The sequence below is a fragment of the Rhinatrema bivittatum genome, chromosome 1 (assembly GCF_901001135.1).
Source record: "Rhinatrema bivittatum chromosome 1, aRhiBiv1.1, whole genome shotgun sequence".
Taxonomy (NCBI): Eukaryota; Metazoa; Chordata; class Amphibia; order Gymnophiona; family Rhinatrematidae; genus Rhinatrema; species Rhinatrema bivittatum.
The window spans coordinates 620998912-621026709 of NC_042615.1; the positions used below are offsets into that span (position 1 = coordinate 620998912).

General features: G+C 42.8%; 1 protein-coding gene across 3 annotated transcripts in view; it reads left to right on the forward strand.

The window, feature by feature from the left end:
• The window catches only part of MCC (MCC regulator of WNT signaling pathway), a 702540-nt gene extending 675339 nt beyond the window's left edge, over positions 1-27201 (forward strand). For all 3 annotated transcript variants that reach the window (XM_029571531.1, XM_029571538.1, XM_029571544.1), the window contains 3 exons: positions 3454-3551; positions 23692-23814; positions 24438-27201. In XM_029571531.1, coding sequence (XP_029427391.1) covers positions 3454-3551; positions 23692-23814; positions 24438-24618 — 402 coding nt within the window. In that variant the 3' untranslated portion in view covers positions 24619-27201. The remainder of the gene's footprint in view (positions 1-3453; positions 3552-23691; positions 23815-24437) is intronic.
• The last annotated feature ends 597 nt before the right edge of the window (positions 27202-27798 follow it).

Consider the following 27798-nt stretch of genomic DNA (forward strand, 5'->3'; position numbering starts at 1 on the left):
TTTTAAATAAAATAGATATTGATGAATATGAAACACGAAATACCGAAAGTTTGATCTACACATAAGAACAAATACCGTAGAGAGCTTTTTCTAGGGAACAAGAGCCGGAAGGGATGGGGAGGGGGAAACAGGTGGGTGTTTAACAGTGACGTGAGCGGCCAGTAGAGGGCCCAGTCAGTCATGGGTATGCTTTTTTGAACAGCCGGGTTTTTAGGTTTTGTTTACATTTTCTGTGGCAAGGTTCCAGGCGCAATTCAGTGGGCATACTGTTCCTGCTATGATGATTGAGTGTTCCTTTATAGATACATGTTTGGTAAGTTTAGGAGAGGGTGTCCGCAGTTTGGCCTGGTGTTGTGTTCTTGTTGGTTGGTTTGTCTTATTGAAATACAGGTGTTCAGAAAACCATTGCATGTTTTGGTTATGAATGGCTTTGTGTATTAGCGTAATGGATTTGTATATAATCCTGGATGCAACGGGTAGCCAGTGTAGGGACTGAAGTGCAGGAGTGATGTGGTCGTGGCGATGAGTGGTGGTGAGTATGCGGGCAGCTGCGTTTTGTAGCATTTGTAAAGGTTGTAACGTATTTTTTGGTAAGCCTAATAGTAATGAGTTGCAGTAGTCAAGCTTTGACAGGATTGTAGATTGTAGTACTGTGCGGAAGTCATATGGGTGTAGGAGTGGTTTGATTCGTTTTAGAGTATGAAGCTTGAAAAATCCATTTTTTAACTGTGGTATTGATGAATTTATTTAACGTAAAATAGTTGTCAATGATAATGCCAAGGCTGCGGACTTGTTGGGCAGAGGGTGGGCAGACTTGGGATAGGGATGTTGTATTCATTGTGGAGTTGTTTGGAGGTGAGATGATGAGTAGCTCAGTTTTGTTGGTGTTAATATATGGCTTTGTAGTCTAGTTTCTGGCCACTGGAGAAGGCATCCAGCAGATTTAGACTGGAGGAGAGTGAAACTCGGTCACCTCATGTTGGCTGATAGTCAAGTAACAGCTTTTCTGGCAACAACTGGATGGTGACAGGAGATTAGAAATGAATGTGCATTTTATTGAATACAACAGATTAAAAAAAAAGAGCACATGCATGCTCCTATAGAGATCAATGCAGAGGCAGTGCTGCTTTAAAGACTCACCCTTAACTGTTGCCTTGCTAGCTGGTATCTGCTTCGTTCGCTCTCTCTACAAGCTTTAATTGGCACGTGAAGTTCCCAAAACACCCAAGTGGGGACAATTCTCTCATACGCTCCAGTTCCTTCACCCCCATTACCATTGGTAATGGATAAGAAGAGCTTTGTGTTCACAGTATAGCATCTCTTTCCTACAGATGCTTGCATATCCATAACTGCTGTCTGTATTATTGGGCAGGTTCCTACAAGTCCCCTCTACACTTTGGTGTAAGATGGCAGAGAGTGTATGTTATTATTATATAATATTTTCCTTATTTATGGGTTACTGAGAGATGTTTTATTAAATGGCCAAAATATTCTTTTCTTTTTTTTTTTTTTGTTTGTTTGTTTTTGCTTTTAACAGAAGGCTTAATCCTGCTTTGGCAACGACGATAATTTTATCTTGTCGCCAGTGGAGTCAGGCAGCAGGGTGTTAATATTCCATACTTTAGAGGGTTCTGGATCTTAGCCAGAAACCCATTTTCTTTTGCACACACAAATGCCCATGTTGGCCTCTATTCTGCAAATTTCTAGAGTTGTGTAAATACCCAGCCTGTCTAGAAATACCCAGCCTTATAGCATCCTTTATCTCGCTTCCTGACTGACTTGAAGAAGTGTCAACTCTCTCATGGAGATTTGCTTACACGAATGATTTTATGCACAACTCCAAATTTTGTGAGCTGGAAGCCATTGACATCAAGCTGTCACCTTATAGTGTCACAGTCTCTGCTGTTTGAAAAATAAAATCAGTAAAATTTGTGCTTTGTCATGTATCATACAGGTACTTTATGGGATAATGTTTCAAAAACGTTTCACATGTAAAATTGGAAGTTATGTGCTTAAGTAGTAGTTTGCAAAAGCCTAACATATGTGTGTACCACTAGTGTCATGCTTAAATGTGAAAAGGAAAAAAAAAGGGAGGGGTTTCCGAGATGGGGTTGGTAAATTGTGCACAATTTATTTTGTAAGCATTCTACATGCATACGTTAGCAAACTTGTCCATGCATTACTATACCTGTTAAGCCACAGAAGTGAATTGCCTTTGTCTGGAGATTTTGAGTGGGAGGTCCAAATTAAGTGGTAGGAGTCAGAGTGAAGTGCTGAAGGGTCAGGATGAGCTGGTGATTCCAGGTATGTGCACAATAATGTCATAAGTGGAGATAAAGTACATACTTCCACATATAACTCAGGGTTGTTGCACGCCACATATATTTTACACATGTATTAATTATAATATGTGCATACTTTTATAAAGTAGGTAGAGAATGTATGTAGTTTCCTGCATTATAAATGTATACATGTACATACGCACATACTTTTGGGGCAGTGATAAGCAGTATTTTATAAACAGGCTCCCACCATACAGTGTATAAAGTACTGCTGGAATTTTAGATGCACCGGTTTATGCATATATGGGGCTGATTTATGCAGACTATTAGAAATGACCCTCAGTATTGTCTGTTTTCTTACATAGGAAATGTACATTTATACGAGTAATTTAAAAAAAGCTTTCCAGCAATACATTTGCTTGTCTGTTGTGATGCATGCAACACGTCTATTGTATGCAGTCCCTTAGTATATGTTTATAGAATGAAACAATATGGCTTCCATACTTTAATTTTCATACTATTCCGGTGAAAACAGAGAACGGTAGCAGCTCATTGGCAGCTATCTCTTATTTAATAAATGCTACCTGGCTGTCCAACATTGAACCTCATACACACAAACTTTCTGGGAATCAGAACATTAACATATGTAAGGAAATCGTTTGCAAGAAAAAAAATGGTAACAGTTTAAATGGAAGATAGTTCTACAGTGTCTGTCAGGCCACAGCCCTTCTCAGGAGTTGTATGGCAAAAGTTTTGCATTCCCTTTAAAATACTGTAGTTAAACTTTGTAGGGGTAGCATGGCTTATGAGTAGTCAAATCCAGAACTGTAGCATTTACACTCCTGTGTTCAGCTCATTGCAGAGTGTATTATCCTGCCACCTTGCTTTCTGACAGTTTAATGCAGGAGCAAGGAGCCTGCAGTCTGGTTTTCAGGACATACCTAATCAATATGCATGAGAGATTTGCATGCACGCTGTCTCAGTTGTATGCAAATTTGTCTGATTAATCAGGGATATCCTAAAACCCAGACTGGTCTGTGACCCTCTAAGTTCCCGACCCCTGGTTTTACCACAGTGTTCCTACTCTACTGGTGCCTAACATCAGCCCGCTTTTATAGCCCACTTGTTTGCATCTTGGATATTCTCTGTAAACTCGTCTTGTGCTTTGCAGGAAAATGCTGATGGAACAACACCGGCATTGACTTTGGCCGAACTGAGAACCTACACTGACGGCGAACTGGCTTCAGAGCTAGCCAGTGCACTGAGGCGGTAAGCGTGCTTTGAGATCTCACTCAGTCCACCAGCAGCACAGACTTGTGCGGCCAAGTATGAGACATAGGGAATGCTTAGTTTATCATAGAGCTTCCTAAAGAACTACAGTAGCTAGCACTAATAATCCAGGAGATTCCTGTTACCATGAATAAACCAGGATCTTCATTGTAGTCTGTTATCAACCGCATGCTAAGCCACCAAAAAACACCTTATAACCATTCTGGTAAAAATCAAAACTAAAATGTTTTAGAATAGCTCATTTCCTGAATTTAGTGACCTTGAGGGGCTCACCTTTAATGCTACCATCAAAACTGTATTTTGTTTGTCACTGGGCTTGACTCAGACCATCATAACTGATACACTTCCCACACACACAGTATTTCTGTACCGGAAAAGCCATCAGTTTGTGGTCTGTGGCAGATACCTTCTTGTTACGATTGTTTGACTTGGTCCCAAAGATTTTCACTGGGAAAGGAATAGTTATTTTCATTTTGTAACATCCTCTTGTTTTTGCTGTTTTGAGAGTTATCCTGATTTGTGATGTCTGCTTGCGTTAGAGCTAGTTACTTCCCGGAGTTTGTGGTGATGACAGTGGGGTGGTAGACAGGTGAATGCTGCTGCATCAGATGTCAAAGCTTGGTTTAACAGGCACACTAAGGGCCGGATTTTAAAAGGGTTACGTGCATAAGGTACGCGTGTAACCCTTCTAAAACGGCCCTGCGCGCGTCGATGCTTCCGGTGCGCGCATAAGTCCTGGGGCTTTCTTGGGGTGGGTGTGTTGGGAAGTGTGATGCGGTCGGCGCGTCATCGGGGGGGCGGTGCCGCGGGCGTGGTTTCGGCTCGGGGGCGTGGCCGCGGCCCCTGGACCGGAACATGGCGCGCGGCAGCCGGTCCGGCGCACGCAAAGTTACGCCTGCCTCTAGCAGGCGTAACTTGTGCGATAGAGGTAGGGGGGGTTAGATAGGGCTGGGGGGAGGCAGAAGGAAAGTTCCCTCCACGGCCACGGAGGGAACAGGCGGCGCGCGCAAGCTGCAAAAATGTGCACCCCCTTGCGCGCGCCGACCCCGGATTTTATATGATATGCGCGGCTACGCACGTATCTTATAAAATCCAGCGTACTTTTGTTCGCGCACGCGCGCTGTGTTTTAAAATGTACCCCTAAATTTGCACTAGTGCTAATCTACCAAATTTAGCACAGCTTAGTGCATAGGCCAATAAGTGAGGTGACCTCTGTCTGACAGATCCATTCCTTAGCCGCACAGTGCTCAGCTTTGTTGCTTTGTGTCTGGCCTCCATCTTCGGCTTTAAACTTTCACAGATAGTGAATTTACTTCTGGCAGTGGTTGCAGGGGAAGGCAAATGAGTGAACTGCCTCCAAACATTTTGCAACAAGTGGGTTGTTTTTTTTGGGGTGGGGAGGGGTGAGGATTTTGTAAGGGAATGGCTCTATTTGCATTTTAGCTCAGCTATTTATATACCTGCCCATGCCGCCCCCCTCCCCCACCAAAAATAGTTTGTCTTTGAAAATTCACTTACAGATCGATACTCTAAGGCCGCGGTAGAAACAGTGCGGCAGTGTCAGGCGCACCCTCGTTCCCCGCACGCACAGTTCTCTTCACCTACCGCTCGATACTCTTCAAATTGCATGCAAATGCATGCCGCGGCTGCGAAGCGTTAGGCCCGCGCAACCCATTTTACTGTATAGAGCGCCTATACAGTATCCTGGGTTCGCGGGCCTAACGCTTCACGGCCACGCTGGTATCTGTCATTTCAAATGACATTTGAAATGACAGGTACCAGGAAGTGGACAGTTATGTTCCCCGATGCTCAGCAAACTTTCCCCCAGCCCCCGCTTACCTGCCCTGGCCCCGTCCGGTCTCCGGTGCAGCCCCAGTCCTGTCCCCTCCTCCCGAAGCAAAAAAAAAAAAACCCGAAAAAGTAGCAAGGCTCGGGCCTGCTACTGTAGTCCCTTCTCCCTTCTCCTCTCCTCCCGATTTCGGCGCTCAAGGCGGCCGGGTGGGCGTGCATTCATCCAGGCAGAGGGAGCAGGCGGAGAAAGCGGCCTCCGGCTCCCTCTGCCTGGATGAATGCACGGCCCCTGCCGGCAGTGAATGAATGCCCGTGCGATTTCGGCGCTCAAGGCGTGACGTCACGACATGTGACTGCCTTGAGCGCCGAAATCTCACGGGCATTCATTCACTGCCGGCGGGGGCCGTGCATTCATCCAGGCAGAGGGAGCCGGCGGCGAAAGCGGCCTCCGGCTCCCTCTGCCTGGATGAATAAATGCATTTTCCTAGCATGTAGACAGATGGACTGAGGACCAGTAGGTTTATGCTCCCCTGCCAGCAGATGGAGATGGAGCTAGCTGACATCACAGTAATCATAACCCTGCCAGTATTCTCCGTCTCCAGCAGATGGTGGATGTGCATCTCCCCATGGGGATTACTTTGAGCTTTTTGAAAGGAGGAATTTGAAATTCTAAATTCAGGAAAAGAAAGCCCCACTCTCCTGTGGTGATACCTAAAGGTCCCTCCCCCTGTTGAGAATTCCTGAGGCAATTTCCGTGGTCCCTCAGAGTTGTGCCTTGGTCCAGTAGCTGGGTTTCCTGGTGTGGACTTAGCTGCTAGTTCAAGTGAAAGGCAGCGGGTGCAGGAGGCCAAGCAAGGCGATGATGGCAGATGCCCTCTCCCCCCATAGCCGGAGACTCTCTCTGTATTCAGCTGGTAAGCGCTGAGCTCAGGTAGGATTTTAAAAAAAGGAGAAAGTTTTACCTGAATCAGAGACAGAGGGGTTTCAGGACTTCCTCCAGTCTCTGTTCTCGGCGCACCATGCTGCCATTCGTTCCCGCTCCCATTGGGGTTGGGGAACTAGGCAGCCTGACGGGTTGAGTGGCCCCCTGTGGGCTAGGCCCCGTACTTTGGCTTTTTTCTTGCATGCCACGGTGGCTGTTTTCTCGCGCTCTTGTGCATGTTCTGCCACCCTCTATAAGCCGTCAGTGTGTGCAGTGTGTCAGCTCTGCGGACGCATTCTGTGCTCTGTTTTTGGGTGCACTTTTTATGCACACAAACATTTTTATGCACTTAACGTGACGCACAGGTTGTGCGTGCGCCTTGCCGTGCTTTCTTCTAGGCGCTTAATTTTTGGGCGCATAGCATTTTTGAGCACGAGCTGTTCAGATGCATGTTTACCGCAGTGATGGCACTAGTTAGCAAGAAGCCTAAGTGTCTTCCTGTTTGTGTTGCCTGTCATATTAGGGCATCTCAACCTGACCTGGCTTCTAACCTCTGTCAGCACTGCTCAGACGCTCAGGGAGAGTTGTCGTCCTCGGATTTTGCTAAGCCTGGTTCTTCCCATTCTGATGATAGGTTGGTCACGGCTTTGACTGGGGGGACACCGGATCTTGGTTCTCCCTTGACTGGCTCCTTCGCTGACAAGGACAGTTCTATGGGACCAGCTCCAGTTCATTCTATGCTTGATGTGGACCCAGCTGCTTTTTCTTGGGTGAAATCGTTTTCAAGGCTTACAGGCCTTTCTTCAAGCACAGTCCTCCTCTTCCCCTATTTCTGTCTGGTTGGATCCTCAGCCAGTGACTCCTCTCTCTTCCAGTCCTATGTTTAAACGCTGGGGCTCACCCTGGCTCTCTGTGGATCTTCCCATCAGGAATCCAGATAGCACTGATGATGAGGTTGATTTAGATTCCCTGGAAGAAGGGGAAATTCCTCCAGGGCTGGAACCGTATCAAACCATGTTGCGGTTCTTTCATAGAGATGAACTGCCTGCCCTGATTTCCCAGACCTTGAAACAGCTGGATGTTCCTTGTTAAGATGTTATGTCAGAGCAGAGGAAAAATCCCATTTTGGTTTCCTTACATAAAGCCTCATTTTTTTTTTTTTCCGGTGATGGATGCAATCCAGGAATTGATTGATCTGGAATGGGATACCCCAGAGGCAAATTTTAAAGGGGGTCGGACATTGAAGGCCTGTACCCCCTGGATCCAGCTGTGTGAGAGAGTTTTCCCAAAGTGGATGCTCTGGTATGTGCTGTGTCTAAGTAGATGACTATCCCCTTAGAGGGAGGAGCGGCCTTGAAGGATGTACATGATAGAAGGATTGAGGCTATTCTTAAGCAAGCTTTTGAGGCAGTGGCAATAAATTTACAGATTGCCTCCTGTTGCACCCTAGTGGTGAGATCTTGTCTTCTTCTCTCTCAGGAGGTTGATGAGTCTGGAGGGAATTCCAGAGTGGTTATGGAGTCTGCTACCACCTTATTAGTAGACGCAGACTGTGATTTGGGACGGAACTCGGCCAGAGGAGTGGTTTCGGTGATAGCTGCCAGGCGTCAACTCGGATTGCAAAATTGGTCAGCTGACACAGCTTCCAAAGCCAATCTTATCAAGATGGCCTTTAAAGGCTTGCTCTTGTTTGGGAGTGAGTTGGAGAAACTGGCCAGTAAGTGGGGCAAGTCTCCAGTACCTCGGTTGCTAGAGGATAAGAAACAGTTACAGCACACCTTTGGTTTGAAGGGTTATTTCTGGGGTTCCAAGCATTTTCATCCCTACAGAGGAACAACCTTTTAGCAGACTCCGGACTTTCAGTAGGTCTCAGTCCTTTCGTCCTGTGCAGCCCAAGAGAGGAGCGGGCTCAAGTGGTGGATCTTCCTGAGCTTCTCAATGAAGGTTTGCTAACCCACCTTCTGGAACAGGAAATAGGGGGACATCTCTCTTTTAGCGGAGGTGGGTCAAGATCACTTTGGACCAGTGGGTCCTGGAGGTGATATACAAAGGGGTATGCACTGGAATTTCGCAGTTTTCCTTGGGACATATTCATGATGTCCCCTTGACACTCCCCGTAGAAGAAGCCGGCAGTGGAGTTCACATTTCAAAGCCTCCTCAAAGAAGTATGGGGCAATATTCCATTTATTTTGTTGTGCCCAAGAAGGAGGGTACTTTCGTCCCATCTTGGATCTCAAGAAGGCCAGCTGTCACTGGAAGGTGACTAATTTTCTAATGGAAACCTCATGCTCTGTAATAATGGTGGTGCGTGGGGGGAATTTCTGACTTCCTTGGATCTGACAGAGGCTTATCTTCATTTTCCCATCCGATTGAAACACCAATGCTTTCTATGCTTTGTGGTGTTGAGGCGCCATTATCAGTTTCAGGCGCTGCCTTTTGGTCTTGCCACCACTCCCAGAACAAGTTCCAATATTATGGTGGTGGTAGCGGTAGCCTTGCGAAAAGAAGGAATCCTGGTGCACCCATATTTGGACTGGCTGATTTGAGCCAAAACTCAGGAAGAGAGGTGCCTGGTGACACACAAGGTGATCTCCTTCTTGCAGGAGCTCGGTTGGGTGGTGGACCTGACCGAGAGCAATCTGCAACCATCCCAGTCGTTGGAGTATCTTGGGATACTCCAACGACTGGAGTATCCCATGGGACAGGACAGAGTTTTCCTACCAGACATGGGACAGGACAGAGTTTTCCTACCAGAAGTTCAGATCCAGAGATTGATGTCTCAAGTGTGTCAGTTGATGGAACACCATACACCCAATGGTGTGGTCCTACATACAGGTTCTCAGTTTGGCAGCTACCCTGGACGTGGTGCCATGGGCAAGGGCACATATGAGTCCTCTTCAGTGTTCTCTTCTATCTCGTTGGAATCCGCAGTCTCAGGATTATGCGGTTCGACTCCATTTGCCAATGGATGCTCCCACCTCCAGTGATGTTTGCAGGAAGATCATCTGATAAAGGGAGTTCCCTTGTCCTCTCCAGCCTGGTTGGTACTCACGACACATGTAAGTCTCCACGGTTGGGGGACTCACTGTCTGGAGTTAACAACCCAGGGGCGCTTGAATGCCGAAGAGTCCCGCTGGAACATCAATCGCCTGGAGGCCCAGGTAGTATGGCTGGCATGCTTGCAATTCAGCCTCAGGCTGTGGAATCAAGGAGCTCGTGTGATGTCTGACAATACGACAGGAGGAACCAAGAGCCAGCAAATGTCGCAGGAAATAGACCAGCTGATGGAATGTGTATAAGGTCATCTGCAGATGATCTTGGCCTCTCACATTGCAGAAAAAGACAATGTAAGAGTGGACTTTCTCAGCCAAGAGTGTCTGGACCCAGAGAGTGGGTGTTGTCAGCCAAGGCGTTTCAGCTGATTGTGGATCGCTGGGGCCTTCCATTCCTAGACCTGCTGGTGACTTCTCACAATGCGAAGGTTCCTCGCTTCTATGGTTGCAGGAGAGATCCTTGGTCCTTGGGGTTAGACGCTCTCATACAGGTCTCACCGAAAGACAGATTGCTTTATGCCTTTCCTATGTGGCCCTTGCTGGGCAGAATAATTCACAAGATCGAAGGCCACAGGGGGCTAGTATTCCTGGTGGCACCGGACTGGCCCAGGCGTCCGTGGTATGCGAATTTGTGACAACTCCTGGTGGAGGCCCCCCTTCATCTTTCGCCGCACATGAATCTGCTTCAGCAGAGACTGGTTCTTCACTAAGGATCTGACTCTCTTTCTGTCTTATGGTTTGGCCCTTGATAAAGTGTGGCTATTCCTCTGTAATGATTGCCACTTTACTCCACGCTCGTAAGTTCTCCACTTCTTTGGCTTATGTGTGGGTTTGGAGAGTTTTTTGAGGCCTAGTGTGAGGAATGTGGTGTTCTTCCTCATTTGGTTAAGATCCACTCATTCTGGACTTCTTGCAGGATGGGTTGAATAAAGGATTGGCCCTTCGTTCTTTGAAGGTGCAGGTTGCGGTTTTACCTGTTTCAGAGGCCTGGTGAATGGTATTTCCTTGTCATCTCACCCTGATATGGCCCATTTTTTGAAGGGAGTGAAGCATCTTAGGGTTCCCTTATGGAGTCTTAACTTGCTGCTGGATCTTTTGGCGGGCCCTACGTTTCAACCACTATGTAGCCTTTCCTTACAGTTGTTGACTTTGAAGACCGTGTTCCTGGCTATATGTTCTGCTCGTCAGATTTCTTGCTGGGAGCCATGCCTTCAAGTGACTGCAGGGGTGTTGCAGCTGCGTACTGTTACATCTTTCTTGCCCAAGGTAGTCTCAAACTTTCATTTGACTCAGTTCATCTCCTTGCCATCCCTGGATAATTCAGGGATGCATTGGAGTTTCACCTTTTGTGCTCCTTTGATGTTAAGCATCTCATCATGAGGTATCTAGAGGTATGAGTCTTTTCGAAAGACTGATCGTCTGTTTGTTCTCCATGGTGGGAGTAAGCAGGGTGCTGCAACTTCCCCGGCCTACCATACCTTGTTGGATTAAGGAGGTGTTTACAGCTGCGTATGTGGATGCTGAATAGCCGTTGCCTACTCAGGTTAGGGCTCATTCCACTAGGGCTCAGGCAGTGTCATGGGCAGAGGTTAGTCTGTTGTCTCCTGTTGCTATCTGCCGAACTGCAACGTGGTCCTCCTTACACACTTTTTCCAGGTTTTATCATCTAGATGTTCAGGCCCGGGAGGATGCAGTCTTTGCACATGCGGTGTTGACTGGACCGTGGGCAGCCTCCCACCCTGTTGGGGAGTAGCTATGTTACATCCCATTGGTCCTGTGTCCATCTATCTACACGCTAGAAAATGGAGAAATTACTTACCGGATAGTTTTTCCTTAATGTAGACAGATGGAATCAGCTTCTCAGTCTCAGCTGCCGCATGTGTGTGTCAATAGTCCTCCTGTGGGTTCTGAGGGATTACTGGTAAGTGTTCATCCAGTCCCTAGCTTGGGGTACCTAGAATCTTAGGTGAGTTCAGTGATTCTTGTTGGTAGAGTACAGCTCTGGTTACCTGTTTTGATCATGTTTTAATCGTTTTTTGCTAGTCTGTCCATAGTTGCTTTTGAAGAGAATACTGGCAGGCTGTGGTCATTGTAGGACTATATATTTATATTTACCTATTATCCCTATGCCAACTCCTATCAAGCCTAGGCATAACTTACTACGTGTATGCTGACGACATATAACTCCTCATTCCAATCACTTCCACCATAGAAGATGCAATGTCGCTAGCAGCCTCACACCTTGATGCAATTCGAAATATGCTAAACCACCTAAAATTATGTTTAAACATGAGCAAAACCGAATGCATTCTAATCGTAAGAAAAAGAACCAATAACCACACCACCCTTCCAAATTGATAACATCTGCATACAATTCAAAGATAACGTAAAAGACCTTGGCATTTGGATTGACAGTAAACTAAACTACAAAAAACATATTGCAACAAAAACAAAAGGAGGTTTCCATAAACTCCAAATACTCAAACACCTAAAACCGATGCTTCACCACCATGAATTCAGAACCGTCTTACAAGCCCTCATTTTCACCAGCCTTGACTACTGCAACTCACTCTTGATAGGGCTACCTAAAATGGCATTAAAACCACTTCAACTTCTACAGAATGCCACTGCCAGAGTCCTAACTGGTAAAAAGAAATCAGACCACATCACTGCCGTGCTCAACAGTCTACACTGGCTACCAGTAGAAAAAAGAATCGAATTCAAAGTCCTAACAATTCTACACAATGCAATTCACAAAGCAGACAACACAGCTCTTGACAATGTCATACATATACACAGGGCACAACATACGACCAGGTCAACAAGTTAACTACATCTAGATGTGCCATCTTTACCACTAGCCAAACTGTCCTCCACAAGAAACAGAGCCATTTCCATCGCTGGCCGAAATTATGGAACTCTCTACCACAACACCTGAGCTCACAAGAAAACATTAAATCTTTTAAAAAAGAACTCAAAACATAGCTTTTCAGTCAAACATTCAAAGATGGCATTGGATAATACCACAGATCACACCTATTACATATCCTTTTCGGGTATGCAATATCACTCCAAAGACTATATCACTTACTCACTGAAACCTTTTCGATTATCACCCAGTATCAATTCATTCCCTATACATGATTTGAGCACAGATATACACCTCATTATATTGTAGATATTGATTGTAATAAGTTGTTGTTTCGGAACCAGTTCCAGTTACTGTTAAATGCTTTAGATGTAACAGGTTGTTGTAAATGTAAACTGGAGTGAAGGCAGTTTTTGGAAACTGATGTCATATATACTATGACATCAGTTTACTACATTTCCATCTGCTGGCAGAGGAGTATAAACCCACTGGGCCTGAGTCCATCTGTCTACACGTAAGGAAAACGAAATTATCAGGTAAGTAATTTCTCCATTAGGTTTCAAAGTTATCCAGGTGCGTGTACCCCAGGTAAAGTTAACTCTAATTGGCTATATATAAAAAAAAAAGCAGCTGGTTAAGTACCGAGCAAGGAACAATTCAATCAAGCAGGCCAAACTACTTAATACCACACCTGAGTGAGCCAAATTTCAGGCCAATGCCGCCTCCCCCCCCCCCCCCCCCCCCCATGCCAAGGCCTCCCAAAGGTTTAAAAATAGTACATATAGAATGTGACTGAGAGAGTTTTGGAGAGTGCCAGGTGAGGCAGGAGGGTGGAGAAAGAGTGGGCCCAGAGATGTGTTCTCCATTAAACAAAGGGGTTGGGGCAATCTGCCACATTTTATATATATTGCTTCTTATTTTTGGGGGGTCCTTGGGAGGGAGGGGGGGGATCGGGGCTCACAGGCCCAATGTCTGGCTCACTCAGGTGGGAGATGGGGATTGGGCTGCCAGGCCCACTTGGCTATATTTTTCTTCTTCTTGGCACTTAACCAACTATATTCATTAATTTTTGCTTTAATTGGCTGTATTGATCTGGGTATACATTTCCTGGATAACTTTCACCCTGCTATTAGCAGGCTAAGAGAGAATTTGAAATGATGTTGGCCATAGAGGCAAAGACTCATAATAAAACTTTTTAAAATATATCCAAAGCAAGAAACCTGTGAGGGAGTCTGTTGGACCGTTAGATGTCCGAGGGGGTTAAAGGGGCTGTTAGGGAAGATAAGGCCATTGCAGAAAGACTAAATGAATTCTTTGCTTACTAATGAACACAGGATGTTGGGGAAGTACTGGTTTCAGAGATGATTTTCAAGGGTGATGAGTCAGATGGACTGAACCAAATCACTGTGAACCTGGAAGATGAAGTAGGCCAGAATGACAAATTTAAAGAGTAGCAAATTACCTGGACTGAATGGTTTGCACCCCAGGGTTCTGAAGAAACTAAAAAATGAAATTTCAGATCTATTAGTTAAAATGTATAACCTATTAGAGATGTGAATCGGAACTGAAATCTGAACCGATTCTGGTTCCGATTCACATCTCTATAACCTATTATTAAAATCATCCATTGTACCTGAAGTCTGGAGGGTGGCCAATGTAACGCCAATATTTAAAAAGGGCTCCAGGGGTAATCCGGGAAACTATAGACCAATGAGCCTGACTTCAGTGCCGGGAAAAATAATGGAAACTATTCTAAAGATCAAAATCACAGAGCATATAGAAAGACATAGTTTAGTGGAACACAGTCAGCATGGATTTACCCAAGGCAAGTCTCGCCTCACAAATCTGCTTCATTTTTTTTTTAAGGTGTTAATAAACGTGGATAATGGTGAACCGGTAGATGTAATGTATTTGGATTTTCAGAAGGCGTTTGACAAAGTTCCTCATGAAAGGCTTCTAAGAAAACTAAAAAGTCATGGGATAGGAGGCGGTGTCCTATTTTGGATTACAAACTGGTTAAAAGACAGGAAACAGAGTAGGATTAAATGGTCAATTTTCTCAGTGGAAAATGGTAAATAGTGGAGTGCCTCAGGGATCTGTACTTGGACCCATGCTTTTCAATAGATTTATAAATGATCTAGAAAGAAATACGAGTGAGGTAATCAAATTTGCAAATGATACAAAATTATTCAGAGTACTTAAATCATAAGCAAATTATGATAAATTGCAGGAGGACCTTGTGAGACTGGAAGATTGGGCATCCTCTCGTGATGAAATTTAATGTGGACAAGTGCAAGGTGAAGCATATAAGGAAAAATAATCCATGTTGTAATTACATGATGTTAGGTTCATATTAGGAGCTACCACCCAGGAAAAAGATCTAGGTGTCATAGTGGATTATACATTGAAATTGTCAGCTCAGTGTGCTGTGGCAGTAAAAAAGCAAACAGACTGTTAGGAATTATTAGAGAATGGTGAATAAATGGAAAGTGTCATAATGCCTCTGTATTGCTCCATGGTGAGACCGCACCTTGAGTACTGTGTACGGTTCTGGTCGCCACATCTCAGAAAAGATATAGTTGCAATAAAAAAGGTACAGAGAAGGGTGACAAAAAAATGATAAAGGGGATGGAACAGTTCCCCTATGAGGAAAGGATAAAAAGGTTAGGGCTGTTCAGCTGGGAGAAGAGACGGCTGAGGTGGGGATATGATAAAGATCTTTAAAATCACAAGAGGTCTAGAACAGGTAAATGTGAATCGGTTATTTATTCTTTCGAATAATAGAAAGACTAGGAGGGACTCCATGAAGTTAGCAAGTAGCACATTTAAAACAAATTGGGGGAAAAACATTTTTCACTCAATGCACAATTAAGCTCTGGAATTTGTTGCCAGAGGATGTGGTTAGTGCAGTTGGTGTAGCTGGATTTAAAAAAGGTTTGGATAAGTTCTTGGAGGAGAGGTCATTAACTGCTGTTAATCAAGTTGACTTAGAGAATAGCCACTGCTATTACTGGCATCAGTAGCACGGGATCTACTTAGTGTTTGTATACTTGCCAGGTACTTGTAGCCTGGATTGGCTACTGTTGGAAACAGAATGCTGGGTTTAATAGACCCTTGGTCTGACCCATATGGCAATTTATGTTCTTATGTCTCGAGTTAGCTTAACTTATTTGGCTAACTCCAAATATTGGAGTTAGCCAGATAAGTTATTCAGCTACCTCATCTCCTCCCTAGAACATCCCCAAAATGGCCCTCACTTAACCAGATAAATTGTAATCGAATAATTACTTTTCCAGATAAGTGCCGATGATTTTCAAAACTCTGTATTTATCTTAATGACTCAAATGTTATCTGGATAAATCCCTTTGCATATCAATCTCCTTGTTATATTGCAAATAAAATTGCATGCACCAAAATGTGCACACGACAACATGCTTATTGTCGCACATTGGGTTTGTGGATAGTATCCGTTCTTGCTGAAAGAACTGAATAATGAAATTGCAGACCCTCTACTGGAAATTTGTAAACTATCAATATTATGTATGGCAACCTTCCAGTCTACAGGTACCAATGTAATGTCAATTTTTAAAAAGGGATGAAGGGGTGATCCAGGAAATTACAGACCAGTGAGTCTGATGTCTGTGTCAGGCAAAATAGTAGAAACTATCATAAAGAACAAAATTGCTGAACATATAGATAAGCACAGTTTAATGGGACAAAGCCAACATGGATTTAACCAAGGGATGTCTTGCTTCACAAATTTGTTACATTTTTTTGAAGGTGTAAATAAACATGGATAAAAGTAAGCCACTTGATATATTGTATCTGGAAGCATTTGACAAAGTCTCTCATGAGAGACTTCTTAAGAAAATTAGAAAGTCATGGGATAGGTGGCAGTGTCCTGTTGTACATTGCCAACTGGTTAAAACAAAACAGGCTAAATGGTAAATGTTCCCAATGGAAAAAGGTGAATAGTGGAGTGCCTGAGGGATCTTTTCTGGTACCCATGCTTTTTAATATATCTATAAATGACCTGTAAATAGGAACAACAAGTGAGGTGATCAAATTTGCTGATGTCACAAAATTATTCAAAGTTGTCAAATCACAAAAGGATTGTGAGAAATTGCAAGAGGACATTGCAAAACTGGGAGAGTGGACATACAAATGGCAAATTAAGTATAATATAGACAAGCACAAAGTGATGTACTTAGGAAAGAGTTATCCAAATTATAGTTACAAAATGCAAGGTTCCACATTAGGAGTTAGCATTCAGGAAAAGCATTAGGTGTCATTGTTGAAATTACGTTGAAATCTTCTGCTCAGTGTGCAGCAGCAGCCAAAAAAGCAAATAGAATGCTAGGGATTATTAGGAAAGGAATGGAGAGTAAAAGAGAGAATATCATAATGCCTCTGTATCGCTCCATGGTTCATCCTCTTCTTCAGTATTGTGTTCAGTTCAGGTCACCACATCTCAAGAAAGATATAGCAAGCAGAATTCCAAAAGTTACAGAGAAGGGTGACCAAAATGATAAAGGGGATGGAAGAAAGGCTAAAGAGGTTAGGACTGTTCAGCTTGGAGAAGAGATGGCTGAGGGGAGATATGATAGAGGTCTATAAAATGAGTGGAATGGAACGAGTAAACATTAATCGGTTGTTTACTCTTTCAAAAAGTACAAAGACCAGGGGACACACAGTGAAGTTACTGGGTAATACATTTAAAACTAATAAGAGAAAAAATATATTTTTTTTACTCTCTGCATAATTAAGTTCTGGAGTTCATTACCAGAAGCTGTGATGAAAGCTGTTATTATAGCTGTGTTTAAAAAAAAAAGGGTTTGGCTAAGTTCCTGGATGAAAAGTCCTTTAACAATTGAGAGAGTTGCAGAAATCCACTGCTTTTTCTTGGGATTAGCAGCTTGGAATCTGTGTATCCCTTGTGATCCTGCCAGATATTTGTGACCTGGCTTGGCCACTGTTGGAAACAGGATACTGGGCTTGATGGACTCTTAGTCTAACCTAGTATGGAAAGCCTTATGTTCTTATGCTTCTTAAGTTTCTTTTTTTTTTTTTTCACTTCTTTGTATTCCTGTGCTGGTGGTTTAAAATCTTTTGGAGTAATTTTGCTATCAGATTTTTCTCTCAGCTGTCTGATGAGTTTACAGCCAAGAGACTTTTATTGAATCAATCTGTAAGTTAACATATTTACTTTGCCATGAAGTTGAGATATTATGGACTAGTCATTGTCTTAAAGCTTGTGACATCACCATTTTGATGATGGCATTGTTGGGAATGAGGATACTCTTCTGTGCTTAATTGGATTATATTTTCAAAGGATTGATCGGGATCCACACAAATCCAGTGTGGCTGGATTTGCAAAATCTTCATTGGTGGATTCTCAGTCCCCTGAAAGTATGTGTATTTTCACAATTCTCATATTTGAGCCATATTTTAAAAAAGAGCTCCTCTGGGCATTTTGGAGTCATGTTTGGAACCTGCACATACATTTGTAAGTTTCAAAATTGTAGACAAGCTGTTAGCATACCCCTAACACATGCACGATAGACAGCAAGCTAATATTGAGATACATATGTAGGAATCTTGTGTTTGAAAGTGAATTGGTAATGTAAGCTGAAAAGCACATTGCCCATTAGATGCCTATTGAAAATTTACCACAATCTGTCACGTTGTCACTCATAGGTTTGTGGATAGTATCAGTTCTTGCTGTGCTTTTATTTTCTTACCGATGTGTTTCTTTTTTTTTTTTTTTCCATGTCTTTGTCTTCCTGTGCTGGTGGTTTAAAATCTTTTGGAGTAATTTGCTAGCAGATTTTTTTTCTCAGCTGTCTGATGGAACAGAAAGGCACTGTTTTGCTGAGGGTAACATTTTGATATGCTAAACCAGTATAATAATAAATGGTTCTCTCTGTGGTTACATGCTGGATTGATTAGGAAGGGAATGCTGTGCCTGCCAAGCCAGGACTACAACTGTGGTCTGTGATAGATAATTCCAGCAAATCTTGGAGCGATGTATGAAAACTTAGATCTTTCCACATTCCAAAGAGGTCATGTAAGTTACAGGGTTGATAAAACCAGAAGCCGCCTTCTCCCAAATCCTGATTTAAAGCAGAATAGCAAACCTAAATTGTAGGTAATTCAGTTGATAGTTTGAATAGTCATAATTAAATCCCTTCCCCCCTCTCTTTTATTCTTTTGTATCTCCTGAGCCAATGATAAGCATTTAAAGTTTTTGAAAACTCCTGTATACCTCCTTCCAGCATTATAAATTGGGAAGCTGCCATGCAAATCCTTATCTGAGCCCTGTGAAACATGAAGAATGAACTCAAGAAAACAGATTTAAAAAATAATAGGGGATATAACCATAATACATGGTATATGCCGAAACATTAGAAATTAAATATATTAGGTCAAAACTAAAACACTGCAGTTTTATAATTACTGTGAAGCCCTTGTGGGAGTAATCATGGGTCACCTCACCCCCAAAAAATGCCTAAACTATGGTAATTATGAGGTTGGTACATATTTGGCTTCTTGCATGATGTAAAGAGAGTCCTAAGAGCATCCCAGTCAGCTGCATTACGGATAGTAATACTCCATCAATGTTCCAGCACTGCCTCCCAACATCTGGATCTGCTTACCTCAGCTCTGTAGTTTCTGCCTCTGCTGCTTCTTACCATTCTTACTTGGCCTCCAATGTAATAAGGTGTGCTGGGCTGTGCGCACATGTCAGCACATGGTTCTAGGTACATTTTTCTGACTAGAACTTTTCTCCCAATTTAATAAGGAGTTCTGCACACAATAATCGTGTACACGCAGCTTAGCGCCCCTCTGTGCAAATCCGGTCTTGATCAAGGCATTAGCTATTAGTCCTTAATGCAGAGAGTTGCATAGGCTTAACTCTTGTTTTTTTAATGCTGCAAATTTAACTCCTGTAAGTTTCTGGGGCTGTTAGTGGTGCCGGGGTCCTGTATTCAATACTTGTGTACACAAAACATATATGGGCTCTCTGCACACAGCCTATGGAGGTAATTTTCAAAAGGATTTACACGCCAAATGGACTCTTTAAAATTGCAATTTTTACATGCGCAATGCCTTTGAAATTTCACTGAATTTTCAAAATGTTTTATGTGCTTAAATGGACTTTATATATGCTACTTTTGCGTGTGTAACTCCTTTGAAAATCCACTCCTATGAGCACAGATTTTATGCTTCTCATGTTTTGTGCGCACAAATTATGGTTATGCTCCTGACATGTTTTTTTTTTGCTTTAACTTTATTTGTGCACAGAAGCCATAGTTTTTATTCCCAAATCTTGGTTTATACACACGTCATGTTTCCTAAGCATAAGCCATGATTTGTATGCATTAAACACAAATTATGGGCACTATTCTTTTTTTTTTTTTTTTTTTTTTTTTTTTTTTAATGCCTGATGCATTTTCTTGCTATTAGCTTACTCCATCAGGAGTTGTCTTTTTTTATTTAGCAAATGCATATTTTTACTTCTGTCTTATTACATTGGGCCCTAGGGTTGTAAGTTTTCCTGGAATAGGGAAACACCAAATGTGATGCTTTTTTTTTCCGGGAAAGAAATCAGGATGATAAGAGCAAGCAGAAGAAAACAAAGCTAAAGGAATAAAACGGGGGGGATGAGATTTTTTAGGTATGTCAGAAAAGGAAGATAGTCACAGGTGGGAATAGTAAGGTGGAAGAAGATCACAGGTGGAAAGGTGACAAGGACCAAAATCTGGTGAGAGACAAATGCTAAATACTGTTTGATATTTACTGAAGAGCAGGGCCAGCACAATCCACTGTGCAAGCCGTGCACTTGCACGGGGCGTGGCCTCAGGGTCGCGACCAAGTTGTCAGCTGCTGGCACCGCAGCCCCGCAAAGAAAAGGAGCTGCAGGCCGCAGCAGCAAAGAGGAGGAACTTGCAGGGCTCCCATGGTGGTTCTCACCTGCCACGGAGCGAAGATGAGGCAACGGCGGGGGCCCGCGTGGCGCTACGGCTCCTCCTCCTCTTCTTCGCGTGCAGTAAAGAACCCTAGGGCCACGCGGCAGTTTGCAACCCGCCGCGTGGCCAAGATGAGAGATTTGCAGGGTTGCGCAGCAAAGCAGAGAAGGAGCCATAACACCGCACGATGAACAAGAGGAGCCCTAGGGCCAGGCAGCGGTTCCCAACTTGCTGCGCGGTGAAGAGTTGCAGAGCTGCAAGGTCAGGATGAGCTGCAGGACCACGTACTGGGTGGCCAGAAGGAAAAAAACAAGCTACCAGGCAGCTTCCAACCTGCCCACTGAAGAAGTGGAGGGCCAGGGCTGCTGGGAGAAGCCTTGGTTCTACAGTGTGTGTATGTATGAGCAGGAGGAAACCTGCGTGCGTCTGAGCGTGACTAGAAATCAAGTTTCCAGATATGGAGAGTGTAAATTATTTTATCCTTATTAGTTTAAATTTTTGAATGCTGTTTGATGTGTCTGCTGGTTTGAAATATTTTATTGGTGTTTGAGAAATTTAAAACTAGTTGTTTAAGTTTTAATTAATGGATCTTCCATTCAGCTATTTTGAAATATTCCTTTTATTAGTATGTTTATACTATTATGATTAATGTATTTATTATATTTCTTGATTTTAATGTTTAATGGCTGAGGATTGGTGATGTCTGTTTATCCATTGTTGCATTGCATAGAGTCTGACTTGTTGCGGTTTTCCTATTCAGTTTTTGCCTGCATGGTTCTATTTATATTTTATGGTTTCTTTTTCCTGTATTTGGTGAGGGTCTGCCTGTATTCTGCATGTGTGATATGGAAGAGTATTCTGCTAGTGTGTCGGAATCTATAGCAGCTTGGTCTCTTCTATTTTCCTAATAGGAGGTGTATTAGTGTTTTAGGGACTGGTGTAGGGTTGTTCCTTTAAGTGCTGGCAGTTAGTGCTGTTTTGCTGTGGGAGGTTTATTATATTGTAATTTATTATATTGTAATTGTAATTTACTCATGGCTTTCTGAGGGTCAAACCCACACCTAACACGCATTACAGTAGCCCTAATGCCATATGGTTCCAAGTGGGTGGTTTTGTAGGATTTTCTGGTTGGCACCAAAAAAGTGCATGTAAATACTTATATTTTTTTCACCTCAGAAGATTGTCCTTTTTTCATGCAAAATCTATTATAAATGCAAACTTTTTAACTGTGTATGTGGAGAGAGCAGGAGGCAGGGGTGCAAGGGTATAAGATTTGCCTAGGGCACCTAATACTCTTGCACCAGCAGTGGGTTCCAGGGGAGGGGGGTGAAGACCCGGAGGGTAGAGGGGGTGACAGTTTTTAAAGTTTAGGTTGCTGGAAGGAGCTGGGTGGTTGTTTGTTTTTTTTTTGCCAGGCCCGAGACAGAGAATGAATAAAGTGGGGTGGGGGGGAGGGGGGGAGCACAATAATTGTTCGCACAGGGCTGCAAAAAAGCTAGCACCGGCCCTGTATGGGAGTGAGGTGGATACACCACCGCTTACAGAAGAGTGTTTGCATGGAACTAGCCATCCCAATACCAGTTGTCCACGGTGCCAAGGCCAAAGAGGAGAAACCCAATGCCACCTTTCACTGGGAGAAGCTGGGCGATGGCCTGACTCCGGCATCCCTACCAGCCTTCGACATGGAGGGAACTGAAGGCCTCCTCAACGCTAATGACTTGACGCCCATTGCTGCGGCTGCTCTTTGATGCCAGTGCTAATCTATCAGTCTTCTGTGCCCAAACAGAAGTTCCCTCAAATCCAAGCAGGACTGGTGTCCTTTTGGGGTGATCTGTGAGCACTTGCAGCAACACTGGACATCATGTGATGCTCCCAAGCATGAGAGACATCTATCATGGGGATCCATGATAGATATGATCCTCGTTCCTCTGAGGCATCACTGGAGCCCCAAAGACGTGTTGACTAAAAGGCACGCTAAATCAAATTCAATGACAGCGGTGATCAACGGCCGATGGCACTGCTGCCCAGACGGAACCAACCATGAAAGGAAACTTAAAAGAAACATTTGAAAACCTACCTATGGACACCACTGGAAGACTGTGGGACTCCATAAAAAAAATCCCACAGCCAAGTCAAAAATCCCGAAGTTGAACTCAGAAAACCACGAGCACCGAGCTCCACAGAAAAAGACTGAAGGGACTCCATGTGACCGTGTGTTCTAATGAATGCTGGGCATGTTCAGTGAGACTCAAAGTTCTGTGAACGTTGACATAAGTTTTCCATACAAGACTGTATTTGTTGATGTCACCATGTGTGAGGACTTATTATCCTGCTTCTCTTCGGAGAAAGGAAGTTCTAAAACTAGGGGGCGTGATATGAAATTCCAAGGACGTAGATTCAGGACCAGTGTCAGAAAATGTTTTTTCACAGAAAGGATGATACCTGGAATGCCCACCCAGTGGAGGTGGTGAAGACAAAAATTGTACTGGAATTGAAAAAGGAACGGGATAAACATAAGGGATGCTGGAGTAACCTGCAAAGTGGCAAGTGCCCCTTGCCTTCTTGTTTATGATTATAACCTGCAAGGAGTGGCAGTTATAACCCTAAGAAACCTTGCTGGGCAGACCCGATGGGCCATTTTTGTCTTTCTGCCATCATTTGCTATGTTACTAAGCCTCACTTTTTCTCTTTGACAGATAGGGGAAATCATGGGGATAGTCCCATACTGCATGTTTGGGATCCGTTTGCTGGTCAGAATTTAAGTTTATAAATTCCTTATCTCTCTTCAATAAGATTCTACAAACTAACTTTAGGTCATTTAAAATATATATATATATAGTATATTCCACTCAGAGGAGTACTAGCGTTAAGGATATTAGAACTCAGCCTGTCCCTGTCTGACGTTTTGGAGAGCCTCTCTTCTCTACCAAAAGTAGATTGGATTTAATATTGCCTTGTGTGAATGCAGGTTTATGGAGAAAACTATTTTCATTGATTATATTTCATGCCTCTGAATAAAAAGTTACCTTTAAAAAAATTAAAAAAAATACAGCACTTGTAAAAAACCTGCGAGTCATCTTGGCTTTATTCACATACAAAGATTTATGGCTGTATGTGGAGATGAGCATAGGCATTATTTACTCTGTTTTTAACAGTGCCTTTCTTTATATTGCTTTATTATTTTTTTATAGCATATACTTGACATTTTCAAATGTACATGTGCTATTGTACCCCCTCTCAATCACCAGCATGAATAGTGGGTGCAAAAATACAGGCGTCCTTGCGGCACATGGGACTTTGCAGCTGCTGATTTTTCAAAAGGGAACTATGTGGATGGTTTCCCTTTTTGACATTTGACTGCAAAAATGCCTGCAGATAATGCAGGGAATTCATTTATAATAGTAAGGAAAATATTTCCCTTGCTCAGATGAGCTTGGGTATTGTTTCTTCCTGTTGGTCTGAAAAATCTCACTGGCCCCAATAACTGACCTTATCCTTTCCCTTTTGTTCATAGGGAGAAGAAACTGAAAGCAAGAGCACAGGAGCTGGTGAGTGCCTTGGAAAGACTCACAAAGAGCAGTGAAATCCGACACCAACAGTCAGCAGAGTTTGTCAATGACTTGAAGAGGGCCAATAGGTAAAGGTTTCTCTCTTCCAAATGTGTATTCAGATAACTTTATTGGCATGACAATTTTACATATGTTGCCAAAGTAATATAGAGAATAATTAAAAGGGTAGGAAAAGAAGGGAAAAATTACAGAATGGTAATAAGGCAAGTAAAGGTAGAGGTTAGGGAAAATCCAGTATCATGGACATGTCTCATGTTTTGGTGCTGGTCCGAATTGTCCCTGGTCAGGTTTCACTTGTGATCTGGTGGCAGGCCACTGTTTTCTCCTCTTTATTTCCAAGATTTTACGTGTTTGTGCATGTAACTACTTTGTGTGACATAATCTTCTGTATATGTAAAATGCAGGTCTTGAATGTCAGGACAAACAGATGCATGCTAATTACTGTAAATGGTGCACCTCATGAGTTGCAACAATAAGCATGAACAGTGTGTCATCACCATCACCATGGCGGCTGTTTGCAACTGCATAACAGACTTAAGATGTCAGAATATAAAGTATGGGGCAACCCACACATCAATCAGGAACTAAATAGATCCAAAGGGGGAAAAAACCAAAATGCCTGCTTTGAACGTCAGTAGATTGTTTTTGATATCTGCTGTTTTGATAGTCTTGCTCTTTTGTTACTCCACAGTAATCTGGTGGCAGCCTATGAAAAAGCAAAGAAAAAACATCAAAACAAGCTTAAAAAACTGGAGTCACAGATGATGGCAATGGTGGAGAGGCATGAAACCCAAGTGAGAATGCTAAAGCAAAGGATAGCCTTGCTCGAGGAAGAGAACTCCAGACCTCACACCAACGAAACATCGCTTTAAAGAACCAAATTTATAGGACAGCGCTAAATAAGACTGGACCAATTCCCTTCAACGCACAGCTAGAAGGATCTGAATCCAGCACAGGAGAAACACACTGACATCTTAATTTAACAAAACAAAACAACTTCAGTGGAAAACGTCTTCAGAAAGCAATCCTTTTGATAACTGCCAGCTGTTCTCAAAAACTGTTCTCAAAAACTGCCTGAATGCACCAGTTTTCTGCTCAGTGTATGCACATCTGTGTGTGTGTGTAATATAATCATGCCTACAAAGTGTATACGTATAAACCTGCACATTCTGGTTTGTCCGGGGTGGTAATCGTACAAGAAGGCCTGCCTTACCAATATAAAACATCTTTTGCAATCCATATGACAGATCGCAGGCAGTAGGGGCACCCGGTGTCACATCTGAGATTACAAGAGTACTACATGAACAGCATTTGATGGTCTGCCAAGATTTGGTTGAATATTGCAAGAAAGCTTGGTTTCTTTGCAGCATATGGATGCACCTTGAGTCTGTTTCTTTGTAAAATATTTAGGACTTGCTGTCTTTCGTTAATTGGGGGCATGACCCAGTTTTCCCAACTAGAGGCACAGGTTGCATGACACGTTCTACTGCTCTGCCAGCATAATGTTGCTTTACAAGTGCACTGCTGGTCCTGGAGGTATTTAACACTTTTTTTTTTCTTTGGCAAAATGGGGATTACTGTTTATGGGAAGTGTACCCTTTTAATTTAAAAAGTACAGTGTAAGGAAGGATAAATGGCTATATGTTGTACTTAGGTCACTATGAGCAGAATGTGCTTGGAATATTTTTTTTATCCATGAGCATTGTCATAAAATTATATTAATAGCCTATTTTTTAATTTGTTAATTTTTGTAATAGGAGCAGATACTCTGACATCCTACAGAGCCACTGTCCAGTGGCATTGTGAGCCTCCTGTCAGCTGTGCTGGAGGACAAAGCTGCTATGTGCCACCCTGGGGTTTACAAAGAGCTCTTTGCCTCCTCCACACAGCCTCCTGGTGCTATCCTTAATACAAGAGAAAAGAAATTGATGCTGGTATTGGCTGTTTGGACTGTTAGTTACAAAGATATTAATACTTCAGAGCAAATTAAAAAATTTCTGCTGAAGTTTAAACCTTAAAAGTTTGTTTTTTTGTTCCGCTGTTATCTGAAGCATAAGCACTCAGAATTTTGTTCTTTCCAAAAATAGCAATAAAGTAAAAACAGGGATTTATTTTCAACATGATGTTAAGGATTATTTTGAAATTCAGCAATAGTAGACACTTGCCTAGCTTTTATTTTTACTGTAATCAGTGGGCTCCTGAATAATAGAAGTGTAACTTGCCATTCTGTTTTTCAGTTTTAGGGACCATGTGTGGACTAGTGACTAGCACCACGAGTCATGTCAGACTGTAGGCTGAAGTTCACATCTTTGCCATCATTAACTCCATATGACCTGGGGAAAATTGTGTTGCTCTACTGTGCTTCACTTTAGCCAACAACTCAGTAATACCACCACTGTCCCTTCTGCTTTCCCCGTTTGGCCTGGTATTTGGACTGTGTAGATGTTTCCAATCTTCCCAGAGCAGGCTGCATGTATATTTCTAAAACATCAAATTTATAAAGTACTTTGGAAGCCTTTTTAAATGCACAAACTCTATACAAATCCAAGTAGTGGTTATTTGTGGAATGATAAAAAAAAAAAAAAAAAGTTGTCTAGTTGTCATAAGTAAGTTTCTTTGAATAATGCCTGTGACACTGTGGGTTACCAGCTTTATTTTAGGTTATTCCCCTGTCTTTGGGGTGCAATCAAAATGTTGCTACAAGTTAGTCACGCTAGGCAGCCTTTTTTTTTTTTTTTTGTCCTTTTCTCCTTTCAAGCCTTGGAAACTCTTTTCCTCCTGTACCAATATCATGGTTTTCCATTGCTTATGGATCGTTTTGACATTCTACTATGTGAAGTACAGGGCATTATCCTCCTGCATTTTCACAAGAAAGCAGATGACACCTATGTGTTAAATGCATGTAAGAACGACACACGTACTAATTCCTTCAACACTAAATGTGTTTTATACTACTTTTGGGATAAAATTGTTTCCAACTTCAAATCAAACAGAATTTTTATAGCAGAGCAATGAATCCCACCCCCAAAAAAAAGAGAGATGCATTGGACAAACCTTGCATTAATCATCCTGCTCCATCATGTATCATACATGTCATAGAGTATTCCGGAGAAGCAATAGGATGGCATTCGCTGAACATAATCTTTGCTGATTAAGCAGTATTACTTGACATATTACATCAGGCATATAATAAGTGCAAAAGCTGCTGCTCAGTGGGGGCTTTACCCAGTGGACTCAGACTTGGGCAGATTGCTGCTCCTGCACGGTCAGGCCTGAGCTGCAGCCATGCTCTGTCCTGTCTTAGTTTTCTTTAGCCATATGATAATGTATGACTCATCCAATCTCTGTGTTCATTTATTAAATCATGTATTTACCTATGTATTTACATTTTTTTTAAGTCTTCAGTGAAGTAATGTAGGTCCACATAGATATGTACAAATAAAGCAAGCAAACAAGCTGTTGGTGGACTAATTCAGTATATTTTTGACTGCCTCTTGATAGTTCTGCTCCCTTCATCAGGTGAGGTTCATTTTGCACTGAACAGAGCGTCGCTCTCAATAGATAGTCAAAAATATAAAGGAATTGCATACAATTTTTTCTTTCACTTTTATGTAAAAAAAAAAACCTACAGATTTACTGAATTACTTAAATGTAAAACAGATTTTTTAAAAATTCTATTTTTCCTAGCGTGTAGCCAGATGGACTCAGGACCAATGGGTATTGTGCTCTTCTGCTAGCAGATGGGAGACTGAGTCAGATTTCAAAGCTGACGTCGCTCTAGATATACCCCTGCAGTAACCTCAGCTATTCAGTATCTCTCCATCTCCTAGCAGATGCAGACACTATCGCACACACTAGAATAGTGTTAAGAATTACAGTACAGAAGAAACAAAATTTACCTTAAGGAAGATCGAGCCCCGCTCTCCTGCAGTGATTCCTAAGGGTCCCTTCCCCGGTCGAGAATTCCTGAGGTTGATCTCAGATATCCCTCAGAGGTGTGCCTTGGTCCGGTAGCCGGTTCCTGGTGTGGACTTAGCCCTCCAGTGTGGCTG